This window comes from Camelus bactrianus, chromosome 17 (genome assembly GCF_048773025.1).
Source record: "Camelus bactrianus isolate YW-2024 breed Bactrian camel chromosome 17, ASM4877302v1, whole genome shotgun sequence".
In the NCBI taxonomy this organism is placed as follows: domain Eukaryota; kingdom Metazoa; phylum Chordata; class Mammalia; order Artiodactyla; family Camelidae; genus Camelus; species Camelus bactrianus.
Genome location: NC_133555.1, coordinates 4301196 through 4318095, shown reverse-complemented (window position 1 = coordinate 4318095; position 16900 = coordinate 4301196). Strand labels below are relative to the sequence as shown.

Here is a 16900-nt window from a genome sequence, read left to right as displayed (position 1 = left end):
TGGAAATTTGGTTCGGCTTTCCTCCACAATTGATTACATCTGCTCTGTATACAACTGCAGTCATTAATTGCAAAATAATTTGCTGGTTTAGTTCCATCAATTTCCTTTTTGTTTCAGTCCTCATAAAACATAAGGGCACATTTTCAAGTCAAGAATTATATTTGAGGTGATGCAATCAAGTTGCAATAAACTTATTTTATCTTTGTGAAGAAATTTTGACTTTGAGATCACTGTTGCTAAGACTGCCTAGGAAAGCTTGCCAGTTCTGCTTTTAATGCTGTTTATTTTTTGTCCTTTAAAAAAAATGATCACTTTTCGTATTGATGTAAAATGTATTTCCTGTTGCTTGCACATAATTCATGTAAAATTTATCTCCTATTGCTTATTGGTTATAGACATATAATATTTAAAGTCTAATGTATATAGTATCGATGGTATAATTTTCTCTGTTCAGAAAAGTCGAAGAAAGCTATCATGAACTTGATAATAAGGGCGTCTTTTGACTTCTTATGACAGTTTACTTATTCTGTTTAGAGAGTGGAGCACTGTTGATAGGCGAGTATTCAGTTGGTTCTTGCAAAGGCCAAAAAAAAGAGGAATTAAATGTCATGGCATCAAAGACCATGTAGTTCAACACTCACAGGACTGCAAACGTGACTCAGGAGATCCGTTTTGGGGGGTCTTGACACGAGTGTGTTGCACGGAAAGCGGCCAGGTGATCTGTACACAAGAGGGGAAGCTCAGCAGCTAGGTTGTGACTGGTTTCGCCCGTTATCCTGATGAATGAAAATCCTGCTGTCAAGATCCCCGACATTAATCACATTAATCATATTTTTTAAATGTGTCCTCTTTATTTTAATAAGATAATTTAGTCTTTAAGAACTTTGAGGGAGGGTACAGCTCAAGTGGTCGAGCGCATGCATGGCATGCAGAGTCCTGGGTTCAATCCCCAGTACCTCCTCTAAAAAATACATAAACCTAGTTACCCCCCCAACACACACACACAAAATAAAGTTAAAGTAATTTAAAAGAAAGGAATTTTGACTAGTGAATATTTCATATTCAAGAGCTGCTTTTCATGTATGAACTAAATAATAATAAAAAAAAAAAGTGTAGGCTGTGCACTTAAAAAAATAATCTGAACCAGAGAAGAATGGACCCATGTTACTTGTGCGTCATTCAGCTAGGTCTCCCCCTTCCCACTGAGTTTGCGCAGAAAGTTTTCATAAATATGTGAAATATATTTTTCATAAATATAAAATGTTAGTGGAACCTTTGCTGATTAGGATGTCCTATTATATAAATAATGGATTTTTTTTATTTAAAATAAAACTGACACCCTTAAAAATAATCTCTCAGCAGCTTCATAAAATTCTGGAAAAATGGTTTCACAGATTTTTGTGGCACTCAGCATTTCTGAGGTAGTTCTCTCCTTCCTTGTAGGCAGAAGCATTAGTGTTTATTGCAAAAAAAAAAAAAAAAAAAAAAAAGGAAGACCTAAATGGCAAATAAGTTTAAACTTCAACATGTTACTTTTTGTTTCTTTAGTCTTCTTTGTGGTGTAAGGGGAAATTACCCAAGGGTAACTCTCAGGAAATAGAACAAAGTCGAAAGTCCCGAAGCACGTGTGCTGCTCCTCCTGCAGGGCTTCGCGATCCCGGGCAGGCTGGCCTCCTCCTCCTTTTCCCACTGCTGCCCTTTGCCACTGACATTTCAGGCAGACTGTGTGCCCTGCTGTTCCTGCAGGCCGCCCTGCGATGGGCTACCTCAGGGCCTCTGCTTCTTGTGACCTGTTCTCTGCCAGAATCCTGCCTGGCACTCAAGCCCCAGCTCTCACACCTGCTGTTCCGCACGACTCTGACTGCCCTTTCTTCCTCTGCTGTGTCTCTTACCTTTCCTGGAGCACCAGGTTCTTATAATAAAGCAAGGGAGCCATCAGATCTTTATTACCAAAAACTAAACTACTGACAGCAGTAAAAAGGAGAAGTTATGGGAAAATTCAGGGAAACCCATCAGAAGACCAATGCAGTGTCATGAACGAGGCACAGGGAGCGGTGAGAAGAAATGGGACTGAGGGAGATGCCCACACAGTGACCCGTGTCCGAGAGGAGCGAGGCTGTCAGAGGGGATTCGAGGCATCCAGCTTGGGTGGTGGAGTGAATTAAGCAAGAAAGGAGGGCAGGAGGAGACCGTTTGGAGGGAAATGGCAAGTTTGGTTTTACGTTGTGTTTGAGGTGCTGACGGGATGTCCAGCATCCATGTGTAAAGAAATACAGGAAGGGGTGAAAAACAAGGCTCCAGATCCCAGGGGAGATGGGGCAGCAGGCATTAGCCCATTCTGTGAGCTGGGGAGAAGGTCGCACCGGGAATAACGGAGTAGGAGTGAAGGAAGAGGGGCCGCCAGGGAGGTCTGGAAACGAGCAGCCAGAAAGACAGGACAGCCAGAACAGCAGAGGAAATTCTGAAATAAGAAGGTGGAGAGGTCAGCAGTGTTAAAGGTGGGGGAAAGCTGGGAAGGGCCCCTAGATCGGGCCGGGAGAAAAGCTTTAGGGGTTTTTAAGAGCAAAGTCTTGGTGAATGTAAACAAAACAAAAACTAGACGGCAGTGAGTGAGGGAGTCAATAGTAAGGTGGAGAGGAAAGTATCTTCCCTCAAACAGGTGTCCAGTGAATGAATTAAATGGTGTCAAGTAAGACTTCAGAGTCGGAAGATGAGGCCGTGGTGTTGCGCCCACCTCTGCTTTGGAAAGGAGCCTCGGCAAATGTGTAACTGTCCTCCACAGATAGTTTGAAAAATGCTGCCCCTAAAAAAAGTAACTTAATGTTCCTGCTGACACTGCTCCTTGTTTTACTTTAGAGGAGCTAGGAAATAATAGTTATTAGATTACCAACTCCTACAAAACCTTCAAATGCACACATTTCTTCCCCCTCCGGAAAGGTGGAAAAACACAGCTTACTGGCAACAGTCGTATGAAAAGCAATAGTGTTATGTAAGTCGCATATACAGACCACAGCTTTTGCAAAATAAACTTGTTAATAGTGGAAAAACTGATCATGAGACATGGCCTTAAGTGTCTTTATATATATTTTTTTTATTGGAGTATGGTCAGTTTACAGTGTTGTGTCAATTTCTGGTGTACAGCACGATGCTCCAGTCATATGTGAACATGCATATATTTGTTTTCAGATTCTTTTTCACCACAAGCTACTACAAGATATTGAATATAGTTCCCTATGCTTCACAGTATAGCCTTGTTTATTTTGTGTAATTGTCAAAAGCCTGATATGACTGCAAATTCACCCCTTAGGTGTTAAAGATAAAAACATTTAAAATAAGAATTAACTTAATTCATCCTTCTATTCTATTGACCTATTATTTTGAAAATCTGCTTTAACTAATCTTTGTAATAAGATTGTAAATAAGTAGCCTTTATCTTTAATACCCCCACAGGTAGGCAGGTGTTTTTAAAACATGACATGAATTGTCATCGAGAAACATTGATTGTTTTGTAGCGCTATACCCAGATCTGAAGAGCAGGATGCGTAAATACTCCATGTGCTTAGAGTGTGTGTGATCAGTAAATCAGTAGCAAGGATGCAGTGCTGAATCTGTCACGTGCTGGCAGAGGGCTGCCTTCAGTTCAGTAAAAGTGTATCGTATCAAGGTATGCTGGGGGAGGGTGTAGCTCAAGTGGTCGAGCGCATCCTTAGCATGCACCAGGTCCTGGGTTCCATCCCCAGTATCTCCTCTAAAAATAAACAAAAACAAGTAAACCTAATGACCTCCCCTAAAAGAAAAGAAAAAAAATTTTTTTAAAGGCATACTGTTCTAAACGGTCACGAGAAATGAAGAAGTCTCTACCAAACCTATTTCCCGAAGGGAACATACTGATTCTGATGTTGGTGGTTTTTTAAACCAAGATACGTGAATTCTCTGTAGGCGATGGGTTATCCCAGATGTGACGCTGAATACCAGTATTCTGGAAGTTGCTCTGTGTGACAGGTGCTAGATCTCTAAAACAGACAGAATGTGTCTTTTTTCCCCCAAGGCCTCAAAGGCTAAACAAATATTGCTTTTAAAAAAAAAAAAAAAAGAGTGCATGGCGTGTTCCCCAGTCCTGTGTGTCACTGAGATGTGTGGAGTTCTATAGCTACATCTGCAGCTACAGGGGGAGCCTTTAGAGAGCTGCGTTTCCACGCCCCTCATCACTGATAAAGCAGCTGAAGACCAGGGAAGCTTTTCACTGAGCTGGAACCCCTTCGAGTGGCCGCTCCCACTGCCTTCCAGAGAGACGAGAAGTTCCGCCTCGGTCTGGCAGAACACATGAGCGCGTCCCTTCTGTCTTTCAGGCAGTGGGAGAAGGCGTGGGAACACAGACTTGCAGAAGGGCATGCTCGGCCTCTCTATCGCCCCCTCTTCTTGGTTCTCCGATTCTCTACCCAGTGGGGGAAACTGATTTCAAGAATGACTTCACTAAAACACACCACTCCCCAAATGAGTTACAGAGAGATAGAGATATTGATAGGTAGACAGAGAGATTGGGTTTACAGGTTTGTTCTTTATCTGTGGGGAAGCGCCTCAGTCCGTGGGGCGTGGCTGCCGTCCTGGTCTACAGCCTGCAACAGCCGTGGCTGCCCCACACCGCGTTGTCCCTGAGGAGTAAAAGCTGTGTTTAAGTGTTGCTGTGGGCCGGGCACCGTGCCACACACTCTGTGCCTTATCACACGAGGTGGGCAGGTGTTTTTCCATAATAAAATCAACATTTTCTCCCTTCAAAAGTACATACCAATAAAAAATTGAGATTTCTGTATGTTTCAGGCAAATTCACTCCCATCAAATGGGATCTTTTTCATCCCTTTTGTTGAACCTCTGGTGTGTAAAAATGCTGAAATCGTCTGTATACTTAGTTGCACTGGTAGTTCATTGAACCTAATTTGGAGCATGGGCATTTAGTGATACAGAAATGTGTTCCTAAGATTTAGCCTTTGCGGGAAACTTCAGCTTACAAAAATTCATGCTTTATTTAGATGGTAGCAGAAAGCTTTCGCTTTAATATCTCCAAATTCTAGAATGATTTTTTAAAGTTATTTCCTGCAGTTTTGGTTAAGTTTTGGGAAAGCAGGGCTGGCAAGTATAATAAGTAGCTACCTTTGGCTGTTTGTTTATTTTAAATTAACTTTTTTGATTATGTATTAGGAAAAAAGTGCTTTCCTATGTATGCAAACTTTTCTGTGTATTCGTAGTTTATTATCTGTGAAAACGTAACCAGAACCTAGAACAATGTCTGGCCCCCAGTAGACGGTCGGTAATTGTTCAGAGCGAAGAGACAGTCTCGTGTGCTCCGCAAAGTAACTACAGTCAGAGAGCAGCAGGTTGCTGGTGATTCCAGCCACCTGTGGTTGCTGTGGTAACTCTGGTTTTCTCCAAGTCTTACACCAAAGTTTCAGCAACTTTTAATGTGCCATAATTCTTCCTGGGTGCTTTCTCTTACCATCACTTTCCCAAACTTCCCAGTGTGCATACTGTCTCGTTTTCTGTTTCTCAGCTTGATATTTTTGAGTTTAATTCATCGGGCATTTACTGTGCACCTGCTATGTGTGTGTGTTGTCACAGCCCGGAGCACAGATGAGAAAACCTGGTGCTCGTATGGTTATGTTCTGGTAGGGTAGCCGCACAAACCAGCACAGTGGTCTCCTGCTAGTTTGATACATGAGCTAAAATAATACACGTGTAAAAACAGGAGCTCATCATTTAGGAAGCTTTTTCTGAACTGTCCCAAACCCAGTTTGATGTCTGGCACAGTGGGGTTGTGCAGCAGGGAAAGAGAGAACACTGTGGGTGATGCTCGGGCTCGGCGCTGTGACGGAGAGGGCAGTGAGGGGTGAGATCACATCTGAGGGGCAGGGCCCAGGAGGGCGGGAGCAACCACTGCCCATCCCTGCGGAGCCGGACAGAAAGAGAATGGGAACGAGTGAGGAGAGACAAGATTTTTGACCCCCAAATGGCGATTGTTTAAAGATTCCCATTTGAAGAGGTCATGTGCAGAAGATACAGTTACCAAATGATGTAGACTAATTTAATTTAAAGGAACCTTAACTGAGAGGGAAAATCTCCTCTAACCCAAAGGCCCCCTAGAGGTCCCCTAAGCACAGAAATTGTATTAGTGGGCATTAAAGCTTATTTAGGGTCAACTGAAATGAATTTATGAATTTGAGACTCACGGGTGCAAAGCAATCTCTTCTCTAGCAAGTTCAAAATAAAATTCAGCAAATATTCGGGTGGAACTGTGTTCATGTGTTTTTATGTCTAATGGTATAAATGCTACCGTTAGCATAATACTGTATAGCAAAGCACCATCCGCTATTCGCTGCTGTACGCAGCAGCCAGAGCCCGAGTGCCGCTGGGGATACCAGTGAATCTGACAGTGTCTGGCCTCGAGGAGCTTACAGCTTAGGGAAGGGGGCTGTCATAAAACACGCCACTGTGACAGCATCTGGCAGGTGTGATAGTAGAGCTGTGCACAGGGTAATGTTGGCTGTAACATCCAGATGCCCCCGTCATGGGGAAATGCAGAGAGTCCAGAGTGCGGCCCCAGAGTCGCATTGCTCAAAATCATATTTCCATGTGATCCCACAATTCCACTGTTGATCCAAAGGAAACAGAAACACTAACTGAAAAGATACCTGCTCCCCCGTGGTCATTGCAGCACTGTTTACAGCAGTCAAGACGTGGGGACAACCTGTGTCTGCTGATGGATGAAAGGACAGAGAAGTTGTGATGTGTGTGTATATAATTATTATATGTATAACATGCATGTGTAATACATACATTCAGCCACAAAAAGAGAAGGAAATCCTACTGCTTGTGGCAACATGGATGGACTTGGAGGGCGTTACATTGAGATAAGTCAGACAGAGAAAGACAAATACCATGTGATCTAAACGTGAAATCTAAAAAGAGAGAAAAATTGAACCCACAGATGCAGAAGGCAGACTGGTGGTTGCCAGAGGCAGGGGTGGGCTCGGGGGCGTGGTGATGTGAGTTTACATGGGATGCTGCGTGTTAACTAGACTTACTGTGGTGACCGTTTCACAACATACACAAATACGGAATTGTGTATATGAAATATGAGCTATACTGTACACTTGAAACTAATACAATGTTACATGTCAATTATAGCTCAATTTTTTTAAGTGTAAGCTTTAAAACAATGTATGTAAACACCTCGAAAGAAGTCTGATGACTGGTCAAAAATAACGATGATGATGTTTTGCTGATAGCATTGGTGTGGAGGAAGAAAAACATATTTGAGTTGGAAGAGTTACAAACAGATAGTTTTTTCTCTGACCTAAGCTTGACAAACCTCTCTTAAATGTTCCTCTTTGCCTTTTTTTTCTTCAGTTTTCTTCTTCCTCACTTCCTCACCCTGCAGGAAGCCAAATGTTAAGGAAATTGTCTTTTTGACAAACATCATTAAGTGGTAATCCTAGAGTGTCAGGGGGATGATTATGGCTTCTCTCCACTGAGTGCAGAAGTGCTGTCTGGACTAATGATACGAAGGACAACACCGTCCGTATTTCTTTATAACAGGGACGAAACAGATCTTACAGACTCCCTAGGAATGAGGCCTGTGTCTGTACAACTTTGAACTCTGCAAAAGTCCTGTCTTTAATTCACGAAACATCTTGCTCCTTTTAGTGCATGACCTTATGTCAAGTGCTGGGGATACAAAGATGAGTAAGACATTGCCCCTGGCCTTCCAGGTTTTCTTGTAGAATGGGGTAAATAGACATGTGGAGTAAATACAGCACAGTGTGAGACTGCTATCATTGACGTATGCACGGAGGGCTGTGGGAGTTCAGGGGAATGAATAAGAAACACTGCTCAAAGAAATCAGAGAAACCCTCACAAAGAAGGTGACATTTGAGTGGGGTTTTGAGGGATGAGTAGGAGCTCACTCTCAATTATTTCATTTGTAAGTAAATATACTTTCCTTGCTTTGCCAAACCCCTAGATTCTTTTCACCTTCCTGGTGAGATCATGCATTACTTTCTTTAAAGAAGTGAACAATTTAATTTTTACTGATACACTGAGCGATTGCTGTGAAATAAAAACATGAGCAAAGTTGTAGATGCTGTGAAATAAAAACATGAGCAAAGTTAAGATTGGCAGAGGGGAGGAGGGGATCTTACGACGGGGTCTCCAGGCCTGAGGGAGAACAGTGCACATTAGGAGCAGCAGTAACTCTGTCACTCATCCTGCCGTTTCTCTTCCTCTGTAGCCATCAGGTTTGGGCGGATGCCACAGGCCGAGAAGGAGAAGCTGTTGGCAGAGATCTCCAGTGATATCGACCAACTGAACCCAGAGTCGGCAGATCTCCGGGCCCTGGCAAAACACTTGTATGACTCATACATAAAGTCCTTCCCGCTGACCAAAGCCAAGGCGAGGGCGATCTTGACAGGAAAGACAACAGACAAATCAGTTAGTTCTCTTCTACTGTCTTCATTTGGGGTGGCTGGGTGTGCTGTGGTTGTTTTCCCTTTGGATAATTGATTCACCATATTACACACACACGTGCACACATACACACACACACACCCCTAAAAGCCAACAATCAGGCTGAGTCTGAAACACTGGAGAGGAAATGCTTCCAGAGAGGGTAAGTAAACATTATTTTGAATAAGAAAAAAGTCCTTCAAGTCCCCTAATAAAAATGTTTGAGATTGGCGCAAAGAAGTACAGGCCATCTTAACCACAACGAATGAACTGCAGTCCCCCGGGCCCCAGCACGCTTTCAGGACCCGTGTCTTCTTGGCGTCAGAATAACTGGCCACGGCCATAGCCCTTTGGGCAGCCCTCCTCTTCTCTGGGAAGGGCCTGAACCTGGGTGTGCGAAGGGAATTATTCCACCCTGTTACTGTGTCATTCAGGAGAAGCCCTCGAGTTACCTCTTGGGAAGTTCTCCGTGGGGCATAAAAATCCATTTCAGATACTATGTCGCCTTTCTTTCCTTGCGGCACTCTGCTGATTCTTCCCGGGACCTGGAAGCTCTGTCCTTTTACTGTGTATCTGAACTTGATCTTCTGGGCGGCTCTGAGCAGCCAGGGCTCCTGCAGGGGGTTCTCAGACATCTGCAGCCTCCTTGATTCCCCAGAATGGGTTATAATGGTTATTGAGTCAGGTTTTCCAAGAAGCAGAATTCTTCCCTGATAGGAAGTGGAGAACGCAACTGGGAATTATATTAAAGCAGAATATAACGGTTCTGAATTCTAGTCCCAGCCTGCCGTCGGCTTGCATGGCGACCCGCATCAAGCTTCCGTACCGCAGTTTTCACAGGCAGGGTCCGGCTTTGAGAATAAGGTCTGAGCAGGTGCCCAGGTAGGAAGAGCCACCGAACACATTCAGAAGGCACTATCCCAACCCTCGAAACCCTTTTATGCTGTCGGTTATTTTCAGATGAACACCTGTGGGAGAGCTGTACAGTTACTGGACAGAAATGTGTAACTTTTCCCCCCACTCAGTTATGTTTTGGGGAAATTTTTCTCACCCTTTAATGTATTTTGATGACTGTCTCAAGATGTTATTTTTTTCCTTTTAGCTAAACCATAAGAGTAGAATCAGCTAATAGGAAAAGAAGGCTCCTAGGGTTATCGCTACTTAAAAAGCCAAATGTCAAGAAGGACTGGGGTTTTCTGACTCCCAGCGCGGTGGCTGCTATCTCAGCAGCATTATACCTGTATCCAGTTGTTCACAGTTTCTTACACTCTTGCACGTTTATTTTGTTCGAGACCCACGACAGCCTCCCAGCTGCTATTATTACCCTCTTTTTTAAATATGAGGAAACCGAAGTCCAGAGAGGTGAGACGTTTTGCCCTGAGATCACACAGCGAGCGTGTGGAAGAGGCACAACGTGGCAGAACGTGGCTCCGCGCCGGTGCGCTCTGCGAGCGGCGCTCTTCGCGGCCGCGGGCCCTTCCCGCCGGCCGGCAGCGGCCGGGCCGGCGGGGACGCTGGGGAGGTTCCACCTCGGAAGGCGTTCTGAGCTATGGTTTATCTTGACCAATATTAGAACAGCAGGGAGTTTCCACCTTGTTCTGCTGTCTCTGTGTATTGACGTTCAGGAAATGATCCTCGTGCTGTTTCGTTCTTCTCGAACTGCAGTGAGTAGGGTTACGTCTTCCACGGGCCGTCGTAAAGCTGAGTCTGCGCGTTCGTTAAATGGGAAACTCAGGACATAGCAAAACAAAAGCAAAATGAAGACCTCTCCATAGGTGATTTGACTACAGGAAATAAACTATGCATTTTAAGACAGAGAAACACAGGAAAATTAGGGTGAAGTGGCAAAGGGGCTTCACAGTGCCAGGCAGCTTGCTGAGAGCCGGCGTGGGACAGGCAGCCGGAGCCCCTGAACTGGGAGCCCAGTGATGACAGGGACAGGGCCCAGCACGCTGTTTACTCCACAGTTTGCCTCGGGCCACTTAATTTCCAGGAACTGCTTTCTCACCTTCTCTTTATCTCCCAGGCCAGACCTGCAATCCACACTGGAAATCCTATTAATTTAACAGTACCTGAAAGATCGGAGGAAAGCATTAAAAAAAAAAAAAATCCCCAGTAGTGAAGATTTTAAATTAAACTCTCAGAGGCCAGCATACTCTTCTGTGTGTTACTGAAGGGCCCAGAGCCCAGTCCACTGTAAATCACTTTAAAATCTCACTCCAGTTGACTCCTTGGCTCTAAATCTTTGAGTTAAAACTAGGGTAATTGTAGGATAAATAGGTATTAAGCTATTTTAAGGGAAAGGGCTGCAAAATGCTTGATTATTGGCTTCTCGAGTTTGCCCTTTTCCCCCCAGTAGTAACTCGGACTATACTGCTCATAATAGTTATGCAGAATGTATTTGCTTAATTGAATTAAAAGCTGCTGCCTATGCCCTTTGAAATTCTGGACTTTCAACAGAGGGCCTCTCGCCCAATGTTTGCTCACCAACCTGGACATCATTAATGACCTGGATGGAGGCAGAGTTGCCTCTTGTTAGCATCTGGAAAGGAAAGAGAGACTGGGCCAAATTAAAATAACCCAATCCCTGATTACACAAAACTGAAATAGAATTGTTTGGCTCCCTTTTTTCTCCTTATCTTGCAAAATCAAATTAAGCTCTAGTGGAAAGAAACAGTTCGGAGAGGAATATGGGAAAGGGGGAAAAAAATCAAAATGTGATTTCCGATGAGACTAGAGATTTGTTCTTTATCTTACGTGGTCATGTTATTCATTTGATAGCATCTCTTGGCCAGGGCTTTTGAAAGTTAAGATTTGCATAGATAGGAAAAGTTTTGCAGAAATGCAGCCTCTTGAGAGGGTGGGGGATGTGGAAAAGGGGCCGTGGTTGGCGTAGTCAAGCAATCCGGGTCTCGCTCTATGCCCCACTTGAGCTGATGTCATTAGAGTTGGTTAGGCCAAGCCTGGGGAAGGCTACTCAGCCTGGTGAATGACCAGTTACCCAGAATCTTTGGAAAAGAAAATGACTTTTTTGAAGAGGCCATTCTTAAAATTTATCTTCCTGCTCCACTTAACCACTGCGTGTCCTCTCTCATTTATAAAGTGCCTGCTAATCTTTCCTCAGGCCCAGCGCCAGCCGGGCCCTCCCCCCAACCCTGCCCCGAACTCCCTTCTGTCTGTTATTTCCTAGTGTTGTCTCTTTGGGATAGGGTGCCCCTACTCGCATTGGCTTGCCTAAAAGAAAAATGCTTGGGAGTTTTAGGCTCAGGGCTAGGGAACGGTGGGAAGTGGAGTCACCAGCTGTGGGTCCCCAGAGAAGAAAATTTAGGAACCATTGGCCTGTTGGCCACCCTCAAGCCAAAATGGAACTGATTCTCCCCACAGTCTGTTGAACCTTTCCGTGGCTTGTTCCAGCCCAGACCTCTCCTTTGAGACATCCCACTGAACTCTGGAAACTGTGAAAATACTAGAACTAGGGCGCACTATCTCAGGAAGGCCACCTGAGAACTCAGTGGACTTTGGAAGTTCCCAGCGTTTGACTATGGCCCTGATGCGATGATCACACTGGGTGTGTGTCACCGTCACATGATCCCATGTTTGTTGATGAAAATGAACAGAGAGTGGTTTTCAAAAACCACTTTCAGTGCCTTGGTTTGCCATAAAACAATAAATAGAAAAACCCTTGGTGTGTCGGCCAACTTTTCCCTCTGTATCTGAGAGATGGGGAGGCCCTCCTGGCTGCACTCTGTCTGCAAGTAAGGAATAAAACGTGTTATTTGTACTGTATCGGACTTTGGGTCGCAAAGCATCCCACTGCCTAGGATGGGTCTCTGTGGATTCACTGTTTTTTCCATTACAGGGGCACGCTGGTGCCTTCCATAGTGTGTGAAACACAAAACCACCGAATAATAAACCTGGTATGGAAGTGTAAGCTTTTGGAAAAACAGCTCTGTACCCATTTAAATTTTTGCATCCTAAAATTTACTGTGGCCGTCAAATCTAGTAACTCAGACTGTTGGAAGGATGTCTGTCCTTTAAATCCTGCTCTCGCAGCTAAACAAAGTGCAGTCTCCTTCCCCCTTGTTCTCTGGGAAAGCCTGACTGAGCTGGAATTTGCTCCCCTAAGAAGAAAGATACCAGAGAAACCCTCACAGGAAAGAGCCTTAGGCTCCGCAGCGCAAGTAAAGAGCAGGACGCTGGTGCTGATTCCTTTCGATGCTGCTGAAGATATTGGGCTGGAATCAATAACCCATAATTCATATTGAAAAAAGAAATTCCTTTATTACCAAGACTGTCAGGGAGAGCTGAAGATATAACATATCTGAACCAATAGTGTTCTTTCAGACAATAAATTTAAAAGATCATGTTCTATATAGTTAAGAAGAAAAGCATTTGAATTTTCTTTTCTTTAATGATTAGATTCAGTTGGCCAGTACCCTTGTTTGCCAGCTAACTAACAATTTGGCCAGCAGTAGATGTTGTTTATTTCTTTAAACAGCTGTGGCTGGTGTGTTGGTTCATCCGAGTGTGAATAATTCTTCCTATTAAGTTTTTATTTGTCTTAAATTTCTAAACTGTGCAGGTAATCAGGATTGCATTTGAGAGGCTTTCCGACTGAACTTCAATCGCATACGGCACCTCTGGGAAATAACAGTTCAGACCCCAGCACGTAAGAGCTTCCAGTTAAAAAGCCCCAGTTCCTCCCAGAATAGTCAGTGTATTTAAAGAGGCAGAAGTGGGGAAGTCATGTAGAAAACAGCAGAAAGAGAAAGGACTGAGTCATGAGTGGAGGAGACAGGTCTCGTTCAGGGTTTGCTATAAACAGCTGTTTGACTTTGGAAATTCTCTTGGCTTCAGTTTTTTCATACCCAGTCAGAGAGATGACTTGGGTTACGTCTGAAGACTCCTCTGGTTCTATCGGCCCCATGGTTTTCAACAAGAGGGGAATGGAAACCACAGGGGAGAAACCAGCAGGAAGTGGAGGAAACCCAACCAGTGAGTCTTGGACGAACTTTCAGCCCCTGGAGCAAATCAAGAAGAGGCGTGTGTGTCTCAGGGGATGAAAGTCAGTCCAGAGTATAGAAAGGAAGAAGAAAATCAGAGGGAGGAGGAGACAGGCCTAAAGAATTCAGTTTTCATATTTGAGCCTTTGCTTTACTCTGTCAAGAAAACCAAGACCATCAAGAGGGCCCATGAGTTGGGGCTCACCTCTTTCCAGGCCAGTCTTGACTCTGGCATGGCCACCAGGTGATGGTCTGTGAGAGGCTGGAGTTGTCTGCTGCACTGGTTTCAGTCTCCCACATTGCAGAAATCACCAGACTTATCTGTGCTTTGTTAGTCGCTTTTCTCATTTATCTTCTTTAGCTTGCCATTTTATGATTCGAGAGGAGCTGTAAACCTAGAGCATTCGCATATGATCCTTCACAACTCTTCTATTAAGATGCTGGTGTTATGGGACTTCTACGAAACAATGTAATTCGATTTGTCCACCCGGAAAAGTAAACTGTTACTACTCTGCTTTGCTTCTATTATTAAGCCAGCTTCCCCCGTGACCTCTGGGTTCTTCACAGCACGTGTGCAGTAGATCTATAACTAATTTTAATTATCTATAAAAACCCTTAGTCCCATCCTGGCTTTGATATACAGAGCTATTTTTGAAAATCAAAATATATCAGAATAAATCACACTTGATGTATCTCTCCAAAGAAAACTAATTCCCCTTGCAGAAACCGTTTTGTTTCCCTGGAGAAACATTGTGTGTGAGTGCAAGTTTCTTCATTCTGTTCTCACCTTTTTCTGGTCTGTCCAAGATGGAAATACAAGCATTTATAACGGCCAGAAGCCGGTTCGCTGCGAAGCTAACAAAGCTTCAGGGCCTCTCTCTTGCAGAGCCCCTTCAAGTGCCCTGGGAAGGGCCTGAGCGATTTTGTTCTTAAAATTTGTATTATTGAACCCAGCAATTGTCAGTGTACCCAACCATTGTGTCTCTGTCAAGCCCTGCAAAGCCTGGATCTTCCCCTGATAACACCCTAGGTGTAATTAAGCCTTCGTTCCTTTCAAGAAGAGATGCTTATCTAGCCATTTGATGATCCGAAGATAAATACATGGTTAGCCTCAAACTAGAGATGTGAAGTCATTAAGGCTAAATTTGAAGATGACACGGTTCCCTTAAAATAGAAGATCATCCAATGATGATGTGAAAGCTGATAGAACATCCAGGGCTTCCCTTTGTAGAAAATACAGAAACATGGAAGTGAAGTACGCTTCACGTGGAGTATTTTACCAGAAGTGTAATGTTAAGTTGATGATTCAAGGTGAATTCCATAGACAGAATTCCACCCGTGGTTTTGAGAGGTCAGCCCTCAGCAAATCGGGCGGGCCACTGTCATCACTGTTTCAGGATAAGGCGGTCCCGGTGTGAAATGTGCAAGTCAGCTGTTTGCAGTCTAAGACTTGGTGAATTGGAGGCAAAGAAAGGCAGATCCCCAGGCCGACTGTGTCTGGTGATCACTCTTGCAGTTCGGCAGATCCACGTGGGGGCTGATAGAGTCTACTACGCAGACTTGAAAATGCTGTGAAAACAGCGTCACCAGATAGGACTGGGGAAAACAAACCAAAAAAGTCCACCTGGGATTCATTTGCATGTCAGTACCCAGAATTCTCTGCCAGTTCACTTTTTCAAAATGCTGAAGGGATTTTTTTTTTTTCTTAAAAAAAACACAAAAAAAAACTGGAACGGTCTGGCATGACGGTGGGGGCTGCCCATTCCTTTCTCTGTCCTTGAGTGTTTACTGCCAGGAAATCCTGACCAACGTCGATTGCCAAGGGGTTAAAGTCACATTGTTGTTAAATCGGGAGAGAAAATTAGCAGGATTTTGTGCCCTCTATTCAACTATCACAGAGTTTCAAAAACAGGAACCTGGGGCTTTATATGAGGGGACAGGGGAAGTGGAGAGGAAGAGTCACAGGGTGATTTATCAGGGCATAGTTCCAAATAAATTGCTTACATGGAGGTGGAAGAATGTTATGCGTACATTCTGTGCCAAGAAGCCAAATGGTTGAGCAGAGACTCAACCAGAAGTTGAAGTGGGCAGATCGAGGCACCGTCTTTCCGTATGTGAAGAGGTGATGATTTTATATCTGCGTTACTAGTACTCATATGTGTGCACGTGGACTCTTGAGGCATCCGTCCCATCAGGTTCTCAGCTTCTCGTGGCCAGTAAAGAAAGCCAGGCTCTCGTTAGCATAAGTTATAATACACTCCAAAACAACTGGAGGACAGAAACCACCTTTGGTTCTGTACAAGCTAGTCTTTTTCGTGATTCGAGTCTGGCTTTCTAGGAAAACTCAGTACATGTTAACTAATGTGGCTGTCCTTTTTTCTCCTCTGTCCTTTTTTCCACTCTCCCATTAATAATATCAATCTAAAGTTGGGGGGGGGGGGAATGCCCCAAAACATAGTCAGCACTGTTTGCTCCTGGTTTTCTTAAAGAATTACTTAGAGCCACCAGGCGAAGTTGCTCATGAGTCCTGCCATCTGTACTGCCTTGCAGTTGGCTGAACGATACAAATGAAGTGAATTCTTTGGTTTAAAAAATAACACCCGTGGATGGTGTTGAAACAGTATGCAAGTTTGTGAATCTCAACATCTAAACCCTCTTAGCATTAGTGTTGTTTCCTTCAGGGTAGAACAGACTTTCTAGTTGGTGACAGTCGCAGACTCATATGGAGATTAATACTGAGACTCTCCAAACCAGTGGGTCTTGGAGCTGGTTACTGCTGCACTCGTTGCATCCACCTTCTCCTGCCGATTAGGAGAGAGTTCTCAGCATCTCTGCTCAGGGGAAACTTCGTTTTTAGTACAGCAGAGACGTCAGTGTACGTGTGTGTTTGCATGCACCATCACACAGACCCACATGTGGACCACACACACACACACGCATCGCAGACATCACAGACACTGCTGAGAAATGCAGCTAGCAAATCCTCAAGAGAAGAGATGGAAGCCTCCCATTCAGTCCACTCCCCGCAGCTGAGAAACTTGAAGCCTAGGAAAGATAGATGATTTTTCTAAATTCACACAGTTAGCCGCAGGACCAAAGCTAGAACCCAAAAATCTTCCATTCTTACTCCAGTGCTTCCAAGTGAACGCCGATGGGACTAGGGTTAGGAGTTTAACTCCTTACAGAGTTCAATATGTCCACTGTATTTTATATATATATATATATATATATATATATATATATATATATATATATATATATATATATATATATATATATCAGAGTAGCCTTGAGAATTTCACAAGGACCACAAACCTTTGGTTAATTCCACACAAAGAAATGAAAGAGATCATTTCGTGACTAACACAACATGCTTTTGAAAGCAGTCTCTATTGCAAACC

General features: G+C 43.9%; 1 protein-coding gene across 6 annotated transcripts in view; it reads left to right on the top strand.

The window, feature by feature from the left end:
• The window catches only part of PPARG (peroxisome proliferator activated receptor gamma), a 156082-nt gene that overhangs the window by 84994 nt on the left and 54188 nt on the right, over positions 1–16900 (top strand). For all 6 annotated transcript variants that reach the window (XM_074344310.1, XM_074344308.1, XM_074344307.1 and 3 more), the window contains one exon: positions 8282–8481. In XM_074344310.1, the coding sequence (XP_074200411.1) occupies positions 8282–8481 (200 nt within the window). The remainder of the gene's footprint in view (positions 1–8281; positions 8482–16900) is intronic.